A 19,831-nucleotide genomic window follows, 5' to 3' on the forward strand; every position below is an offset into this window, starting at 1 on the left:
TTTGTAAATCTCCAAAGTTGTGCTGGCAGATTTTGTTCTCCAGCTTTTCCAAAACGAAACAAGTGCGGCAGCAAGAAGGACCCAGGTGAGACCAGACACAGGACTTTTTCACTATGGAAGCAGAAAGTTACTGGGGCAGCTGACTGTGGTGGCTAAGGGTGGCTGCTTGCCAGAACAAGATAGCTAAAGCCAGTGACAAAGGGAAGATGGACTGGGGAGAGGGTAGGCCAGTGCTCCTCACCTTCACCCTGAGTCCGAGCTGGGCATTATCTGAGATGTTATATTGCTTGAAAATGCCACACCTTTCTGTATCTCTACTTTTGGGTGTTAGTTTCTTAGGGCTGCTGTAACAAAGTACCACAAGCAGGGTGGCTTAAACAACAGAAATTTGTTGTCTCAGTTCCAGAGGCTAGAAGTCCCAAGGTCAAGATGACTGCAGGGTTGGCTCGTTCCTAAGGCTGCGGGGGAATATTTGTTCCGTGCCTGTTTTCTAGCTTCTGGTGGGTTGTTGGCATTTTTTGGCTTGTGGATGCATTGCTCCACCTCTGCCTTCATGTTCACATGGCCTCTCCTCGTGTGCATTCATGTCCAAATTCCCTCTTTATATAAGGACACGTCATATTGGATTAGAGGCCCACCCTACTCCAGTTACAACCTCATTTTAACTAGTTATATCCACAAAGACTTTATTTCCAAGTAAGATTACATTCTGAAGTGCTGGTGGTTAGGACTTCAACGTGTAAATGGAGTGTGTGTGTGTGTGTGTGTGTGCATGCACACGCACACACACACTTCAACCTGTACCGGGTGTGTTCTGTTAAAATTGCAGGAGAATCTTGCCCCATCCCAGCTTAAGAACTCCTCCTGACTCTCAGCTATCTACAGAATAAAATGCAAAGCCTGATCATTTCTGAGGGTCTTAACAATCTGTGCTGCACAAGCCTAACCGCCTCCCCTTCAGCCCCTCACTGCTCCCCCAGACTCTCTACCCGACGCTGCACCTTTCTGGAAGATTCATGTTGAACCTCATATTCCCTGCCTTTTCGGCAGACGCGGCTCCCTCCCTCCCTCCTTCCCAGCCGATTCCTCTCCCCTGCTTGCTCTCCGGAAAGGCCCTGCGATACAGAATGACTGGTGGAGCCCCGAGGGGCGTGTCTGTCCCCATCCTCCCCCCCAAGCACGCACACATACAGTCGTCTCCGCACCCCAGGGCCTTGCACAATTACTTGCTCTGGGAGCTCCCCACTCAAGAGTGTTTGGGGTTCAAAGACACCCAAGCTGAGGTTGTCCGAGCCTCCAGGTTTTCCCGCACTTTATAGTTGGAAAGACTCTCACGCCCCCTGGAGGGCGAGAGGCGACCGCACGGGGACAGAGAGCAGCCACACTCACGGAGGGAGACTCGTCTTTATTGCCCTGTTTCTGCGGGCTGACAACAGGGGGGCAAAGGAGAGAGGGCAGGGCCAGGGTGGGGCCCAAGCAAGGGCTCACACCCCCGACCGTCCCCCGGGAGCGACAGACGAGGCGGCCTCAGCGGGACACCGGCGCCCGGGGCAGGGGCGCGGCGCTGGCTCTGCGCCTGCGCGGCGGCCCATGGTCAGGATGCCGGCCGCGTGGTTGCCGCTGGCCTGCAGGAGGCGCTGCAACCGGCCCTGAAGGCCCGGGGGCCCGGGCCGCCGCTTGCCCAGCGTGAGGATGCCGGCCGCGTGATTGCCCGCTCCATGCAGCAGCTCGTAGAGGCGGCAGGAGCACGTCTTCTGACGGCAGCAGTCGGGCAGGGGCTGCGCGGCCACCCCGGGCGACAGCAATGCCGGCGGCAGCAGCAGCAGCAGCAGCAGCAACGTCACGGTGGCCCAGGACACCTAGGGAGGCGGGCACCGGGCGCTGAGGGTCGCCCGCATCCAGCCCCTGCGCCCTGGCCCTGCCAGCTGGCTCCGCGCCCTCTCCTGGCCTGTGCTCGTCCCCCGCTGTCGCTTAGCTTTCCTGCCACGGCGCAAAGCTGTCTGAAAGGCTCTGTTGGAGAAGAGCTCGTGTCTGGCTCCTGTATCTACACATCCTTCAAGACCCAGCAAAGCGTCTCCTCAAGGAAGCCCTCTGAGACCCCCTGGGCAGAATAAATCCCTCTCTCCTCTGGGTGCCCTTAGTCCCTTGTCCCCGCATTAGAGCGCTGACCACTCCACCTGAAAACAGGCATGTCTGGATCTGCCCCAGAAGTTTGTGGAAACTTCGCTCAGAGAAACAGAGGTCCCCCCACCCCACCCCCCACAGCGGGCAAACACCTGCAAATCAAGGACTGGCAGGATCCAAGTTGCCATCTTGTCTGCCTGCTCCCTTGCAGGGGAAGCAACTGTGTGGCTTTGGACCAGTTTCCTACCCTCTCAGGGAGCACAACATCCTCACTTGTAAACTGGCTATTAAATACTTCTTACTATGCAGGGCTGCTGGGAGGATGAAATGAGATGACAGGTGCAGACAGCACCTGATAGGTAGTAAGGGCTCAATAAACGTGAACTCTTAGGAGAACAGGGCACAATCCGATGTTAACCAAGGCAGATTCTCGGCCAAGGGTCCACCCCGTCCCCTGCCTCAGAACCCACATGGGAAAAGACCAAGAGCTAGACACCTGCAACCTTTCTTTTAGCTCCCTAAGCAAGTATTCTCATTGCCCCCTGGTCTAATGAGTCACCCCTCCATCCCTGGGTCTTTACCTTTGTAGAGGGAGGATTCATGGCGTCTGGAGCTCAGAGTGGGGTAGCCGGGAAAGGTGTCCTCTGCAGTGGTCCAGATAGTCAGGAGCTTTGAGGCTGTCAACTGCAACCTGCTACCAGGGGCCTGGGTTTATAGTGCTCTGAACTGGGTGGGGGGGAGAGATGGGCACTTGCGTCCACTCCAGGGCCAGACAAAGGCAAGTCTAAGATTAGCCTCCTGCAGGAGGGCTGTCTCCAGGCTGGGCCCAAGGAATGGCCGCCAAGGCGCTCAGAGGCTGGAGGTGGATCACTGGGCGCCTGGTCCTCCCCTTGTCTGTCTGCCTGCTCCCTGGAGATGGGGCGGTCTCCGGGCACTAATGAGGCCACCTTGCACCCAGGAATCTGGGAGCACAAAAGAGGCCTTGACTAGGGTGCTGGCATGAGACAATGCGTCAGAGGAGCTGCTAATTACGGGCAGGAAAGGAGGCAGTCGTGAGACCCAGTCTCCATAGGATGTGTGGGGGGGGGGGGAGGGGAGGGCAACCAGGCAACAGTCTTCCCCCTACCCACCGCCTCCCCCCTCCTGTCACTGCCCCCCGGGGCCTTCAGGCTCCAGGGCTTTCTTCCTCCATGGAAAAGTTTTCCTAGCTGGCTCTCCCTCCCCTCCAGCTCTCTTCTTCCCTCTGCCCCTTCCATCAGCCTCCAAGATGGAGAAGCTTGTAAGCCAATCCTACGCAGTGGGAGGAACGCAGGCAAACCTGGTGTTATCCTTCAACCTCCCCAGCTTCCTTCCTACCTGGTTGCGCTGCCTGGACAGGAGAGATGGAGTCCCATCCCACCATCAGCAGGGAGAGAGCCACTGTGGGGTAAAGGACACGTGGCATCTCTAGGCTGGAGTCTTATCCAGGGCACTGTCTACTGAGCACCAGTTCCATGCTAGGCCCTGCTCTGGGCACTGGAGTGACAGTGTGCATAGGACATGGCCCAGTTTTCAGGGAGCTCCAAAGCCCAGGAGGGGAGGCAACCTGGCAAAAGGCTAGCTCAGTGGAGAAAGGCCTCTGAAAAAGCCTTGCGTGAAAAGTGGGTTTCCATCAAGAAAGGTCGGGGGAGAAGGCATTCTGCGGAAGGAACAGCCTGAGCAAAGACCTAGAGGTGACACTGCTTATTTCACGTGGGAAGAAGGGTGTGGCCCACAAATCACAGCTTCTCTTAGAAGAGAGAGGTGGCTGGCAGGTAAGTGAGGCCAGGGTGAGTCCGAGGGTCTTATTGGCTAAGCTGATTGGTCTCGATCACGTGGGCGCCGGGGGGCTGTCGGAGGATTTTAGCAGGAAGGAACCGTGGGTGATGTAGGGGGCAGGTGGGTGGGGGCAGGGGCCTGGATGTGGGACGTGGAATCTAGACGTGGAAATTCAGAGGCAGGATCTGAGGCTTGCCGATGGATTGGGATCAGGTGCCAAGTTACTCCGGAGGAGCTGCAGGGCCTTGGACAAGCCTCATGCCCTCACGGAGCCTCAGTTTCCCCACTGGTAAGATGGATGGTTAACCCACATGGTCTCTGGGGCTGCTTCCTGCTGTGATTCTTTATGATTTGCACTACAGGGTCTGCCCATGGAAGTGATTTGCGGGTATTGGGTCAGGAAGGGGACCCGAGCTAAGGCAGGGCAAGGGAGCTGGGGAGCAGCTTCTCCGCACTTAGGTAAAGCTGGGAATGGGGAGAGGTAGGAGGAAGGGGCTCTGTGTCTTCTGGGTTGACCTAGGCTGTGGTAGGGGTCCCTGAGGGCTCTGAGGGCACACACACTTGGGGCCTGCCCCAGCCCCGGAGGGGAGAAGGTGGGGAAAGCCCTCGCCCAGAGCTGAAGGGGGGAGGGGAGCCCAGGCTGTAGCGGGACTAGCTGGGACTACGGATTTCCCCAAAAGCAGACCCCAAGCCAAGATTCTGGGTGCAAGAGGTTTATTTGGGAGGTGATCCTAGAAAGCACATAAGGGAGTAGGGACGGGAGGAACAGGAGGAAAGCCAGTAAGAACCATGTTAACGAGAGAGTGTTACCGCTATGAGCAACTGGAGGGGGGACCTTCCGAGGGAGGCGGTACAACATACATTTCAGAATTGTCCCACCGAGGGATGATCAGCTCCTGTTCCTTGCTGACTGAGGGTCACTCCTGGGAGCATTAACTCCCAACACTTCCAGCCTGCCCGGCGCACAGGCTGAGAGACACAGGCTCTGTCTGCATGGATTAGAATTCCTGTCTTCCGGGGGGGCAGGGGGCCCTCCGGGCAGGCTCTATCCCTTAGGTCAACTCCTCAGAACTGATGGACTAGGTTGGGCCTCCCTAAGGCCCAGCAGCTCTGATGGGCAACTGTCGGCTGAAACACGAAGACCCTGGCTGAGGGCTCCCCATCCCGAGGGGCCCCAGAGGAAAGAGCAGGGCAGCCTGTGAGGGTGGGTGGGGCAGTGGGCAGGCCCCAGCTCAGGACAGCACCCTCCTCTGCAGGCACTGGACCAGGCGCCTCTGCCTGAGGACCCGGGGCATCTCAGGAGGGAAGGGGGCCGAGGGGCAGGCAGCGAGGGCTGCCCGCAGTTCTCTGAAGGCCCCCGGCCCCACCAGGTGGACTTGGGCAGGGCCCACGCTGCCCCGGAAACGCAGGGACTTGTAGTGAGCAGAGGCTTCCTGGAGGCAGTGATCAAGCTGGGAACAGAACATCCCAAGTGAGGCTGGTATGGGGCTGGGTGGCATGTGGGTGAGGTGCCCGTGCCTGTACCCAGGGAATGCGTGAGTAGGAGTTTTGTGCGTACATGTGTAAGAAGGGACTCATGCCTCCCTTCCCAGAGCCCCAGGGAGCTTCTCCTACCCACTCCCCTCCTCCCATCCCTCCCCTGTGCCCACAGCACCTGGAGGCATGCAGAGTGAAGGGGACATGCGGTCATATCCTGTCCCTGTCTTGTTTACCTTGTCTCGATTTTCCTCTGACAAGTTCCTCAGCCCCTTCAGTGCCACAAACACCTCATAGTGGGGAGCAGAGCCCTCGGAGGAATCTGAAGACAAACCCCCCCCCTTCATGGACACACGCTTTTGTGAACGGGGCAGCTTCCAAAGCCAAAGCCCAGTGCCCCCAGCTGTCCTTCCCCACTCTGAGGTTCACAGGGGGAAAAAAGAAGTTTCTTGGCAAGGAGTGAGGTAAATGGAGAGGAAATGGGTACACACTGCAGCAGGAGGGATGGGAGTTAGATACAGGGAAGGACTTTTGTTAGGAGCAGCAAAGGAGGGCTGAGTCTTTCCTCCTTCCTAGAGGTCTCCCAGCAGGATGGGTATGGGTTGGGGGACAGTGAACCCCAGGACAAGAGCCAGGAACCAGTGGAGAAGCTTACCCAGAATGCTGCTCTCCACACAGCTATGGTCCAACAGCTTGGCCCCTGGCCACTGCCCCACCGCCCGGCTCAGGGCCTCAGAGAACACATTCTCACCAGTGTCTTCGCCTCGAACACTCAGGATCTGGCCCAGCCTGGGGAGGAGGAAGCGGGAGGCAGAGGAACCCCGGGGCACAAGGATGGTCCCTCAGCCACCCAGGGGGTCACTTACCTGCAGATGAACTTGACAACCGGACACTGATGGTAGGCACCAACCACCTGGACCACATCACCCAGGCAGCACCTGATGGAGTTGAAGTGGGGGTGAGGTCAGGCCCAAGGGCCCATCAGCTCATGGGCCTGGCCTTCAACAGGGTTCCAGAGGGCCTGAGGTGGCTGGGGTGGGGGCAAGCAGGTGGTCACCTGGTGAGGCTGGCATGGTCAGTCAACACCAGCTCGTATTCCTTGCCCTTCTGGGCCTCAGCCAGCAGGATGGTGGGGGCAGCTTCTTCCCGGGCTCCTTCCTTGAGTGGGAGCAGCTCAATAAAGGGGGCTCCAGGGGGCAGAAGGTACAGGCCATGGGGCTGCTCTGGCCACAGACTCAGGCCCATCACCCCTGTGGGGAGCAAGCGGCCTCTTCGTGTGGTGATACCATTGCTTTCTGTTAGGCCCTCACCCTGGACCCCAGGCCCCAATCCTCTGAGCATCTGACTGGCCCTTCCACTCCACTCTTCCTGGCTCCCCCAGGCTCAGCCCTCTGCCTCTAAGGCCCTAAATGGAAAGAGGCAGTGGTTCTGGAGGTGACAGACCTGGGGGTAAATGCTGGTGTGGTATAAATTTGTGTGAGTCTCAATCACTATGAGCCTCAGTTTTTTCATCTGTAAAATGGAGCTGCTGGCATTGGGGAGGATTAAATGAGATGATTATATAGGGCTTGCTACTTGGCAGCTAGCTGTATGACCTCTGCCCCCTGCCCTCCCCTCACCACCCTTGAGTCTTGCTGACCTCCAGAGGCAGCGTAGGCAGGTGAGAAGAAGGCTAGCCCTTGGCACCACAAGGCCCCGAGGGCAGCCACAGCCTCAGCCTGGCCTCCTGCGTCCAGAGTCACCACCACCTGCAGCTTTGGCCAGAGCCGAAGGGCCAGTCCTCGGGATCCCTGCTCCAGGGCCTCCCGCAGCTCAGCTGCCCGCCTGGGGAGAGATGCTCCTGGGTTCCCAGCAGCTATTGCCTCAGCCAGCTCTTCGCCATCAGCCTCCAGGCCCAAGAAGATGTCTAGGAGCTCGACTGCTGTCCCAGCTTCCAGAGCACGCAGCCCTGGGGACCTCAGTGCCTCCAGCAGCAGGGCCCTAGGGTCCTTGGCTCCGGCAGGGCTCACCTGGCCCAGGGCATACCAAGGCCAAGGGAGTGGGTAGGGCCAAGGGGAAGTAAGGGTCACACGGGCCGTGCCTCTCGGAGCCAGCACTTCTGGGTAGGCCTTGTTTAGGGCCGCCAGACCCAGCAAGGTGGCCTGGGGGAAGACAAGAGATAGTGTGGGCCTTGGGCCTGAGCCAGACCCTGAGGCCCCAGGTTTTTGTTTTTGTTTTTGTTTTAATATATGTTTACTTGGCTGCACTTAGTCTTAGTTGTGGCACATGGGATCTCTGATGTGGCATGTGGGATCTTTAGTTATGGCATGTGGGATCTAGTTCCCTGACCAGGGATTGAACCTGGACCCCCTGCTTTGGGAGCACAGAGTCTTAGCCACTGGACCACCAGGGAAGTCCCCCCAGTTTTTTTGTTTGTTTTCACCATCCTGATAGGAAGGGTTGGCTGCAATTAGGGGTCTCTGGTGGGGCTGGGCTTCAGCTTTCTCAGTTTACCTGCAGCGAGGCCTCCCCACGGTACTGGTTTGCGGTAGGAGGCAAGAGCTGCCCCCAACTTTCTTTCTCCTGGACCTGGTTGGCCTTGGCCAGAGGGAGATGATTCCGGAAGGTGCTTATATCTGTAGCCCCAAAGACATCATAAAATCCTCATGAAGCCACAGAGATTCCCAAGAGTTTCAGGCAAGACTGGTGAGACCCCTGAGGAAGGAACCCAGAATAGGTCTGGGGGACGAGGGGCTGTCAGGGCCCAGGATGGGAAAATTCATCTTGAACAAACCCCAGCCTGGGCAGGGTGTCTGGGTCAGGTCCGCGTGTTGGCAACAGAAAGGGAAGGGAGGGCTTCAGGTTCTGGAACCTGACTGTCCCGTGGGGTGTCTTTCTCTTCGGGCCACCTCCCCAGGCCCTGGGAAACACACCTGTGGGACAGCGGGGACCCTGGGCTCCCTGCAGACACCGCCTCAGGGCCCGCTGCTGGCTCTGGCCCGCGTGCAGCGTGCTCTGTGCGAGTCTCTTCTGCTGCCAGGCGGCCGCCCAGCACAGGGCCCCCCGTGCCACACGGTGCTGGAGGTGGACCAGTCGGGACAGCCCGGCATCCTGGGGCCGCCGCCGCCGGAGCACGGCCAGCGGCAGCAGGAGCATCAGAAGGCACAGCAGAAGCAGCAGCAGCGGCAGCATCTCCACGCGGCTCCCGGCGGGAGGAGGGCCTCCAAGTACTGGTACTGGGGGGACGAGGGCAAAACGCATGTCCTCCCACCCGCTCTCCCGCACACAGGAAAACCAAGCAGAAAGGGAAGTTCGGGAAGAAGCCAGGACCCTTGTCAGGCAGGTGATGCGGAGGAGAGAACGTCACAGCTTCGGGGTCACACTAACCTGTGTTCGGATCCGGGCTCTGCCCCTCGTTAGCTGGCTGGCCCTGGGTAACTCGGCCAGCTGCTCTGAGCTCCGGTCCCTTCCCCCACCTGGAAAATGGGAATAACAGTACCCCTGAGAAGGTGCAGGAAGGGCATGGCTCGGTGCCTGGCGCACAGCAGCTACTTAACTGATGACACGTCTGGCCCACTCCAGAGAGGCTTTGCTTTCTCAAGGATCCACCCTGTCCCAGCATCATGTCTCCAGCCCCCCCGAGCCCCAGGCTCATGTCCCTCATGCACCTGTCACAGCCCACTTGTGCCTCTGCCTGGTACCCAGGGCCCCCTCAGCACTCCCGTACAGCCTCAGAACACAGGCGGCCAGAAAGACGGAGCCATGGCTTTAAAGGGCTGGGCCTGGACCGGGAAATCCGGCCACCGGGCCTGAGGGAGGAGCTGGGTGGGGGGGCTCTTAAAGGGGCAGGTTGCCTAAGGGCCGCCGTGCTAGGAGCTGGCCCAAGCTGGCAGGTGGAGGGAAGTTAGGGCCAGAGTAGCGTGGTCCTCAGAAAGCTGAGGAAGAGAAAGCTGAGTGTGGGAAAGACGCCTCATATCAGCTTGAGCGGGGGTGGGGGTGGGGTTCACCCCATCCTGGAGCAGGTGCAAAGTTGAGAACTGTTAAAAAGCAAAATTTTTTTGCAATCCAGAATTGCTCTCCTTAAAGGTAGTAGAGGAAGAAAACTTTTGTTGCTGAGTAAGCGTTAAAGCAGAGTGTGACGCATCACAGACAATCCACTGGTACTGCAGACAGAAAAGAATCTCACATCCTTTTAAGGCCAGAGGCAGGCAGACATTGACACCTGGCCTCAAGATAACTAACTTTACATGGTGATTGGCGTCACCACTTGTGTTAGCTTATTAGCTTTATCTCAAGGAAACACAAACTTCTCCCATCCTTGTGGCAGGAGTTAGTTTTGCAACTGGGAATAAGGTGCCCGATGGAGCTCGGCTCCCCCATCCTACTGAAAAGCTCGAGAAGCTGGCCTTAGGATGAAGGTTCTGCTGTCCTTGGTTAAGCCCTCTCTCCTCCTGTGCCCTTGACACAGGCTCTCAGACACTGAAACCTTTCCCTTCACCCTCACCTGATTCTCTGTCATGCAGTCTCTCTTCTCACAGCTGAGCTCTTAAAGTATACAGTTCAGTGCTCTGGTGTATTCTTAGGTATCTGCAACACCAGCAGTCAATTTTATAACATCTTCATCATCACAGAAGCCACCCCAGGCCCTTTAGCTATCACCTCCCAATCCCTTCCCACCTCCCCACCCCCAGCCCTAAGCAACCACAAATCTACTCTCTCTCTCTCTAGATTTGCCTATTCTGGACATTTCATGTAAATAAAATTACATAACGTGGTCTTTTGAGTCTGGCTCCTTTCTCTCTCTTTTTTTAAAATTAATTAATTAATTAATTTTTGGCTGTGTTGGGTCTTCCTTGCTGCACACGGGCTTTCATTTCTCTAGTTGCGGCAAGCGGAGACTACTCTTCATTGCTGTTTGCAGGCTTCTCATTGCAGTGGGTTTCTGTTGTTGCTGAGCACGGGGTCTAGGTGCGCGGGCTCAGTAGTTGTGGCACATGGGCTCAATAGTTGTGGCTCATGCACTTAGTTGCTCCGTGGCACGTGGGATCTTCCTGGACCAGGGATTGAACACATGTCCCCTGCATTGGCAGGCAGATTCTTAACCACTGAGCCACCAGGGAAGCCCCGAGTCTGGCTTCTTTCACTTAGCATGTTTTCAAAGTTCATCCTTGTAGTACTATATATCAGTAATTCATTCCTTTTTATTGCCAAATAATGTTTCATCATATGGATGTATCACATTTGTTTACCCATTCATCGGTTGATGGATACTTGAGTCATTTCTGCTCTTTGGCTATTATGTAAAATGCTGTTATGAATGTTTGTGTACAAGTTTTTCTGTGGACATTTATTTTCATTTTTCTTGCATAAAAATGGAATGCAAGGGATTTACTGCGTTCCAATGAGTGGAATGGCTCGGTCATGTACTAACGGTTTGACTGTTTAAGGAACTGCTAAGCTGGTTTCCAAGATGGCTTCACCATTTTACATTCCCACCACCAGTATATGAGGGTTCCAGTCCCTCTACATCCTTATCAGCACTTGTTATTATCTGACCTTTTGATTATAGTCATCTTAGTGGGGTGTGAAGTGATTTGAGTCAGTTTTTGCGTTTTCCTGATGACTAATGACGTCAAGCATCTTATGTGTTTATTGGCCACATATATACTTTTTTTGGAGAAATGTCTTTTCAGATTCTTTACCCATGTTTTAATTGGACTACTTGTCTTTTTATTATTAAGTTGTAGTAGTTCTTAATATGTTTTACATACAATTCCTCTAACAGATATATATGATTTGCAAATATTTTCTCCCATCTTTTGGGTTATCTTTTCATTTTCTTGATAGTGTTCTTTGAAGCACAAAACTTTTAGTTCTGATGAAGTCCAACTACGCTTTTTTTTTTGGCTGCGTTGGGTCTTAGTTGTGGCACGTGGGATCTTTTTTGCGGTATGCAGGATCTTTCGTTGTGGTGTGCAGGCTTCTCTCTAGTTGTGGCATGTGGGTTTTCTCTTGTCTAGTTGTGGAATGCAGGCTCCAGGACACATGGGCTCTATAGTTGTGGCGAGTGGGCTCAATAGTTGTGGCATGCGGGCTTAGTTGCCTCGTGGCGTGTGGGATCTTAGTTCCCCCTCCAGGGATTGAACCCACATCCTCTGCACTGCAGGACAGATTCTCTACCACTGGACCACCAGGGAAGTCCCCAACTACCTATTTTTTCTATTGCTGTTTGTGCTTTTGGTGTCATATCTAAGAATTCATTGTCAAATCCGAGGTCATGAAGATTTATCCTTATGTTTTCTTCCAATAGTTTTATAATTTTAGCTCTTACATTTAGATATTTGATCTATTTTTTATTGTGGTAAAATATACATGAGTTACCATTTTAACCATACTTAGGTGTCTACTTCAGTGGCATTAGGTATATTCACATTGCTGTGCAACCATCACCATCATCTCTCCAAAACTTTTTCATCTTCCCAGACTGAAACTCTGTACTCATTAACCAATAACTCCTCATTCCTCCTTCCCACAGCCTTTGGCAACCACCATCCTATTTTCTGTCTTTATGACTTTAGCTACTCTTGGTGCCTAATATAAGGGGAATCATACAATATTTGTCCTTTTGTGTCTGTCTTATTTCACCTAGCATAATGTCTTCAAGCTTCATCCATGTTGTAGCATGTGTCAGAATTTCCCTCCTTTTTAAGGAAGGAAATATACATTGTATGTATATATCACATTTTGTTTATCCATTCATTCATTGATGGACATTTACTTTTTTAAAAAAATTATTTACTTGTTTGCGCCAGGTCTTGCAGCAGACATGCTCCTTAGTTGCGGCTCACTGGCTCCTTAGTTGTGGCATGTGTGTGGGATCTAGTTCACTGACCAGGGATCGAACCTGGGGCCCCTGCATTGGGAGTGTGGAGTCTTAACCACTGTGCCACCAGGGAAGTCCCCTTCTTACAGTTTTACAGTTTTAGCTCTTACATTTAGATGTTTGATCCATTTTTTAAAATTATTTATTTGTTTATGGCTATGTTGGGTCTTTTTTGCTGTGCACAGGGTTTCTCTAGTTGTGGTGAGCAGGGGCTACTTTTCATTGCAGTGCACCGGTTTCTCATTGCAGTGGCTTTTCTTGTTGTGGAGCATGGGCTCTAGGCATGCGGGCTTCAGTAGTTGTGGCACATGGGCTCAGTAGTTGTGGTTCACAGGCTCTAGAGCACAAGCTCAGTAGTTGTGGCACATGGACTTAGTTGCTCCACAGCATGTGGGATCTTCCCAGACCAGGGCTCGAATCCGTGCCCCCTGCATTGGCAGGCAGATTCTTACCCACTGCACTACCAGGGAAGCCCCCTGTTTGATCCATTTTTAACTTTTATATATGATGTAAGGTAAGGCTCCAAATTCATTCTTTCACTTGTGGCTATCCAGTTGTCCCAGCACTATTTGTTGAAAAGACTGTTCTTTTCCCATTGAATGGTCTTGGCATCCTTGTCGAAAATTTGTTGACCATAGACACATGGGTTCCTTTCTAGACCTTGAATTGTATTCCACTTATCTATAGGTCTATCCTTATGTCAGTACCACACTTTGTTGATTATCGTTTCTTTGTAGTAAGTTTTGAAATTAGTAAGTGTGACTACTTCAACTTTTTGTTTTTCAATTCGTTATGTAGGAGCATATTGTCTAATTTCCATGTATTTGTGAATTTTCCAGGGCTTCTGGTGGAGCTGCTCAACACTATCAGTCATCAGGGAAATGCAAATTAAAAGCGACTCAAGTCATGTCACACTCCACTAGGATGGCTGTAAATCAAAAGATCAGAGAATAACAAGTGTTGGCAAGAATGTAGAGAAATCAGAACACTCATGAAAAATGGTGCAGACACCTTGGAAACCAGTTTAGCAATTCCTCGTTTCTTGTCTAAGTAAGGCAGTTTCCTTGTTTAGTGAGTGCCTGGATTATTTTAGTGAGTCTATCTTCTCCCCGCTGCCCACCCACACACACAGTGTGAAGCCTCTGATATCACTCCTTAGGGCACAGTTATGTTCACAGTCACCCTAGCATGACCGTGATTTGCACAGATCTCTCCTTGTCTCCTTCCCTGACCTCACCCAACTTTTTTTTTTTTTTCCAAATATATATATATTTTTTTTAATTATTTTTTTGGGGGGTACACCATGTTCAATCATCTGTTTTTATACACATATCCCCGTATTCCCTCCCTTCCTTGACTCCCCCCCCTCGAGTCCCCCCCACCCTCCCCGCCCCAGTCCTCTAAGGCATCTTCCATCTTCGAGTTGGACTCCCTTTGTTATACAACTTCCCATTGACTATTTTACAGTTGGTAGTATATATATGTCTGTGCTACTCTCTCGCTTCGTCTCAGTTTCCCCTTCACACCCCGCCCCCTCCCAAACCTCGAGTTCTCCAGTCCGTTCTCTGTATCTGCATCCTTGTTCTTGTCACTGAGTACATCAGTACCATTTTTAGATTCCGTATATGTGAGTTAGCATACAATATTTGTCCTTCTCTTTCTGACTTACTTCACTCTGTATGACAGATTGTAGTTCTATCCACCTCATTACATATAGCTCCATCTCATCCCTTTTTATAGCTGAGTAATATTCCATTGTATATATATGCCACATCTTCTGTATCCATTCATTTGTTGATGGGCATTTAGGTTGCTTCCATGTCCTGGCTATTGTAAATAGTGCTGCAATAAACATTATGGTACAAGTTTCTTTTGGGATTATGGTTTTCTTTGGGTATATGCCCAGCAGTGGGATTACTGGATCATATGGTAGTTCTATTTGTAGTTTTTTAAGGAACCTCCAAATTGTTTTCCATAGTGGCTGTACCAACTTACAGTCCCACCAACAGTGCAGGAGAGTTCCCTTTTCTCCACACCCTCTCCAGCATTTGTTGTTTCCAGATTTTGTGATGATGGCCATTCTGATTGGTGTGAGGTGATACCTCATTGTGGCTTTGACTTGCATTTCTCTGATGATGAGTGATGTTGAGCATCTTTTCATGTGTTTGTTGGCCATCTGTATATCTTCTTTGGAGAAATGTCTATTTAGGTCTTCTGTCCATTTGTGGATTGGGTTATTTGCTTTTTTGGTATTAAGCTTCGTGAGCTGCTTGTATATTTTGGAGGTTAATCCTTTGTCCGTTGTTTCATAGGCAATTATTTTTTCCCATTCTGAGGGTTGCCTTTTAGTCTTGTTTATGGTTTCTTTCACTGTGCAAAAGCTTTTAAGTTTCATGAGGTCCCATTTGTTTATTCTCGATTTTATTTCCATGATTCTAGGAGGTGGGTCAAAAAGGATCTTGCTTTGATGTATGTCATAGAGTGTTCTGCCTATGTTTTCCTCTAGGAGTTTTATAGTGTCTGGCCTTACGTGTAGGTCTTTAATCCATTTTGAGTTTATTTTTGTGTATGGTGTTAGGAAGTGTTCTAATTTCATTCTTTTACATGTTGCTGTCCAATTTTCCCAGCACCACTTACTGAAGAGGCTGTCTTTTTTCCATTGTATACTCATGCCTCCTTTGTCAAAGATAAGGTGCCCATATGTGTTTGGGCTTACTTCTGAGTTCTCTATTCTATTCCATTGATCTTCCTTTCTATTTTTGTGCCAGTACCATACTGTCTTGATCACTATGGCCTTGTAGTATAGTTTGAAGTCAGGAAGCCTGATTCCACCAACTCCATTTTTCCTTCTCAAGATTGCTTTGGCTATTCGAGGTCTTTTGCGTTTCCATACAAATCATAAGATTTCTTGCTCTAGTTCTGTGAAAAATGCCATTGGTAATTTGATCGGGATTGCATTGAATCTGTAAATTGCTTTGGGTAGTATAGACATTTTCACGATGTTGAGTCTTCCAATCCAGGAACATGGTATGTCCCTCCATCTGTTTGTGTCGTCTTTGATTTCTTTCATCAATGTCTTAAAGTTTTCTGCATACAGGTCTTTTGCCTCCTTAGGCAGGTTTATTCCTAGGTATTTGATTCTTTTTGTTGCAATGCTCACCCAACTTTAAACTACACTCGTTGTTGGCTGATCGCTGTATTTTTCAATAATGCCCTGGGAATAAATGGCTCCACAAATTGATCCAATAAAATTTAGGCTTCTTTGAAGGGATAGTTTCAAAGGTCAGTATTTGAGATTTGTTCTGACCCCAAGAGACTTCCTCCCAGCTGTATCTTTTCCCACTTCTAGCAAACTAGCCAGTCCAGTTTAGCCTATGAAGGCTAAAAGTTTAGACTATGAAGTTTAGACTCATAGCCTCAGTGAAACTGAGTCTCCCGCCAATTGCCTTTCACCACAATCTCCAGTTTTTGAGAGCACATTTAAGCTTGAAATTTTCATGCAAATGAAATCACTTCCTTCTGTTTTACAGCCTGCCTCTTCCTCTGGGGCAAAATCTCTGAGCCTTCGCTCTGGGTGTTGGGGGTGGGGTGGGGGGTGGGATGATGCCACACTTCTCTCGGAGTGATGTACCCACTTAAAAAGTGGAGTGCTTGGTGGGGGGTGGGGATGAGCAGTAGCCTCAGTCCTTCTTGGCCTGCCTCTCGCTTGGTGGAACCACCACCTTATGGGCCTGGGCAAAGGCAATCAGGGCTCCAGGATTCTCAGTAGAGCACTGGCACAAGGTACAGCGTCCATCCTACCAATGGGGGCCAAGCAGAAGGGAGTACCCCACCTTTCAGCTGCAATCACTCAGAACTTAGCCTCAGCAACAGGGGGCTGGGGGCAGAATGAGAAATGCTGACATCCTGCCTTTCTCCAGAAGATAACCCTCTGGTTGGGAGCTGGTGGGAGAGGGAGTTCTGTGTTCTTGGCTGCATTTGGTCTGGAGCGGAGTTTCCAAAATCCTAGGTCTTAGTTCAAACACCACACTCATTTTTCTTACTGAATTTTGGATTTTCTTGAATAAACATTTCTCTATATGCTGTATGCCCTTAGGATACTATTTATTTATTTATTTATTTATTTAGGCCGCACTGTGTGGCATTCGGAACCTTACCCCTACTAGGGATTGAAACCCGTGTCCCCTGCAGTGGGAGCCAGTTTCACTGGGGGGTGGGTCTGCAGAGCTGCTCATGCTCTCACACCAGGAGTGGAACTCCTGTCACTCTTCAGTGCTCTGCAACCCAACTTGTGCCCCTACTTCTCTAGGCTGTTCTCACCAAGGTCATCAACAGCCCCTCGAGTGCCAAACCCAAGGGGTACCTCAGTTACTGTGTTTGACACTGTTCTCCTTCCATGGGCTTTGTGAGCTGTACTTTTGGCTTCTCCTCTACCTCTTTCATCATTCTTGTAACATCTTTTATAAGCTCATTCTCCTCTGCCTGACTCATAAAATAAAGCAAAGTATTTCCCCGGTCCCTTCCTCAATTCCCCTGCTCTTCTTTCTTCAAACCCATATTTTCAACACCCCCTGGATACGAACAAGCTCTACTGCTACTTCTGCCCTGGCCCCATCAGCATCTCTCAGGTCTGATCATCCTCTCAGGCTTCACAACCACATGTGCACTTGGACATCCCAACTTATCCAGATTCATACTCATAACCTTCCTCCTAACCGGCTCCTCCTCCCTCTCCTCATTTTTATATATATATATATATATATATATATATATATTTACTTTGGCTGCGCCAGGTCTTAGTTGCAGCATGTGGGATTTTCAGTTGTGGCATGCGAACTCTTAGTTGCGACCTAGTAGGATCTATTTCCCTGACCAGGGATCGAACTCGGGCCCCTTGCATTGGGAGTCTTGCCCACTGGACCACTAGGAAAGTCCCCGTTTCCCCTTCTTACTGAGGAGCTTCTCTATCAAGCATTTCCCAAGCCAGAAACCTGAAATTATTCTAGACTCCAACCTTACCCCTCAACATTGGTCACTAAGTCTACAAATTGTGCCACAAGACCACTGCTGTGGTACCCTAGTCTAGACCCTCATCTCCTCTGACCCAGACTGTTAGCCTTCTAGCTGCTCCCTGACCATGTTTTTCCTCCCTTCAATCCATTCTACACGTGGTCACTGTAGTATTTCTTAAAATGAACATCTGATCATTCCCTTGCTTAAAATATTTTGAGGTAGGAGATAGATGGGCTGCAGGCTAGGCACTTACAACCAGCCTTCTGTTCACACGTCCTGCGTGAGAAGAAGATGAGCTCCACGCCGGACATTCATTGCCAGCTCCGTTTACATTTGCTGAGGCAAGACAAACCAGCTCCAGGACTACATATTTATGATTGAACTCCTGTCTATATTTTGATATCTGCACTTCGATATAAGAAACAGCAACGGGAATAGGGTAGCTAACCGGACATTGGACACTTTTTATGGTAGGGACAGAGAGGGCTAAACCCTATTAAGAGATCAAGAGGTCATACACTCCCCATCCTTGGGGCAAGGGAGGCATTGCACATGCACAGAAAGGCTGCTTGGAGGTCAAAGAAGGAGGGGACACCACCCCATAATATGTCATGCTAAGGTCTTCCCACAAGGCCTCTGGGCTGAAATACATCTTGGAAAAAAGTTGCTCACGCATGATGGAGAGGGTCCTAGGGCAGGTCAGTTGTGGAAAAAGAAACCAGATAATTGGCCAAAGGTAAACAAAGGCCCAGGAGAATTGCCCTATATAAATGACTTAAGGGCCTCTTTACTGCGAACTCATTAGGGGGGACGCCCACACCCTTTCTTTCTGGGTGTGCATCTCTGCCTTGCTTCTATCGTAAATAAACTGTTTCTCTGTGTGCTCTCCCACTTGTTGTAGTGCTATGTCTCCAACAATAAACTTTGCACCTGCTTTTACACTTTTTGCCTCCGTGAGAAATGCATTTTTCGCTAGGGGCAAGAGCCAGGGCAAAATAGCTTCTAGCCTCTAGCCCTTGCTGGTCTGATGGCTAGGATTCCTGGTTTTCATCCAAGCTACCCAGGTTCAACTCCTGGGCAGGGAATTAAGATCTCGCATCGCGCCATTGCTCACTGCTGCCCCACCGAGACCAGTTCCATTGCTTACCATCATACTTAGGTGAGTTAAACTTTTACCCAGCACACTCGGCCTAATCGCCTACCACAGTCCCTTTCAAAGTATGGTCCTTGCACTAACATCACTTGGGAACTTGTTAGAAATGCATATTCTCGGGCTCTACCCAGACCTACTGACTCAGAAACTCTGGGGTGGGGCCTAGCAATTTGTGCTTTAACAAGTCCTCCAGGAGACTCTGATGCTCACTGGAGCTGAGACCCACACGTCAGCCTTTACTCCACCCATACCCTGCTTTCCTACTTCTCCAGGCCTCTACCTGTGCTAGTGCCCCTGGCTGAATGCCTTTTCCTTTCTAAGCCCTATTTTCTCTTTTTTAAAATGGCCAAGACTTGCAGCCTGCAGGATCCTAGTTCCCCGACCAGAGATCAAACTCAAGCCCCCTGCAGCGGAAGCTCAGAGTCCTAACCACTGGACAACCAGGGAAGTCCCATTTTTTTTTTTTTTTAATAAATTTATTTATTGGCTGCATTGGGTCTTTGTTGCTGTGCACAGGCTTTCTCTAGTTGTGGTGAGCGGGGTCTACTCTTCATTGTGGTGCTTGGGCTCCTCATTTTGGTAGCTCCTCCTGTTGTGGAGCTCAGGCTCTAGGCACGTGGGCTTCAGTAGTTGTGGCACACAGGCTCAATATTTGTGGCACATGGGCTCAGTTGCTTCACAGCATGTGGGATCTTCCTGGAGCAGGGATCAAACCTGTGTCCCCTGCATTGGCAGGCAGATTCTTAACCAATGCGCCACCAGGGAAGTCCCTATGTGTTCTTTCAGTCAGCTCAGCTGTTCGGTGCCCTTCCTCTGTGTTCTTTTGTATTTGATAATGGCCTTGGGATAGGTTCAAAGCAGCAGGAGCCAATATCCTGCCATAATTGGTTGTGTTAGCTGTCTTTCCCAGACTGCAATCCCCTTGAAAGCAAGAATGATTTCTCATCCCACACACAAGCCTGGCCCAGGGCAGGCACTCTAAACGGGCTGAATTTTAAGGATGAGCTTTCTAACAGGACTAGGAGATAAAGACTCTCCTTCTAATTTTCAAAATCTCACGTGAACAGGAAGGTAAGAAATGCCCCCGTTTGCCATCAAAGCTGACGACACACACACTCTCTAAGGCAGCCAACGCCCAACTAGTTCCTCTTTTCAGAGTCACACTGATGACTTCAACTTTTTCCCTATCAACACCACCCTATCTCACCACCTGATGGAAAAAAAATAAGACTCAATATTGTCCATTTAGAAGTATTTATTGTAACACAAAATACACAATTTTGTAACTGCCCCAAATTGTACACAATACATTTTTGGTGCCTATATACTAATCTGCCTCAACACTAAAATATGTATCTGAAATAATTTCACAAAGTTTTATAAAGAAAAATTATAAAAAGGATGTT

The 19,831-nt window shown here is 50.8% G+C and overlaps 2 protein-coding genes across 6 annotated transcripts; both read right to left on the reverse strand.

The window, feature by feature from the left end:
• Positions 1-1,387: 1,387 nt before the first annotated feature.
• On the reverse strand, positions 1,388-2,835 carry HCRT (hypocretin neuropeptide precursor). Its single transcript, XM_057716930.1, has 2 exons — positions 2,706-2,835; positions 1,388-1,859 (listed from the first exon to the last, which is right to left on the reverse strand). The coding sequence occupies exons 1-2, from the start codon at positions 2,724-2,726 to the stop codon at positions 1,485-1,487; spliced, it is 396 nt and encodes a 131-aa protein (XP_057572913.1). The 5' UTR covers positions 2,727-2,835; the 3' UTR covers positions 1,388-1,484.
• GHDC (GH3 domain containing) lies at positions 2,712-9,095 on the reverse strand. Of its 5 annotated transcripts, XM_057716925.1 has the most exons (10): positions 9,045-9,095; positions 8,764-8,852; positions 8,310-8,612; positions 7,891-8,012; positions 7,037-7,538; positions 6,455-6,647; positions 6,264-6,335; positions 6,053-6,186; positions 5,634-5,719; positions 2,858-5,372 (listed from the first exon to the last, which is right to left on the reverse strand). In XM_057716925.1, the coding sequence occupies exons 3-10, from the start codon at positions 8,566-8,568 to the stop codon at positions 5,154-5,156; spliced, it is 1,587 nt and encodes a 528-aa protein (XP_057572908.1). In that variant the 5' UTR covers positions 8,569-8,612; positions 8,764-8,852; positions 9,045-9,095; the 3' UTR covers positions 2,858-5,153. The 5 variants fall into 5 exon arrangements, with proteins under 5 accessions (XP_057572912.1, XP_057572911.1, XP_057572908.1 ...); XM_057716928.1 differs by lacking the exons at positions 2,858-5,372; positions 9,045-9,095 and adding an exon at positions 2,717-2,850 and having other exon boundaries at positions 8,310-8,770; XM_057716927.1 differs by lacking the exon at positions 9,045-9,095 and having other exon boundaries at positions 2,858-4,910; positions 8,310-8,770.
• Between the last annotated feature and the right edge of the window lie 10,736 nt (positions 9,096-19,831).

This window comes from Hippopotamus amphibius, chromosome 17 (assembly GCF_030028045.1).
Source record: "Hippopotamus amphibius kiboko isolate mHipAmp2 chromosome 17, mHipAmp2.hap2, whole genome shotgun sequence".
Classification (NCBI taxonomy): domain Eukaryota; kingdom Metazoa; phylum Chordata; class Mammalia; order Artiodactyla; family Hippopotamidae; genus Hippopotamus; species Hippopotamus amphibius.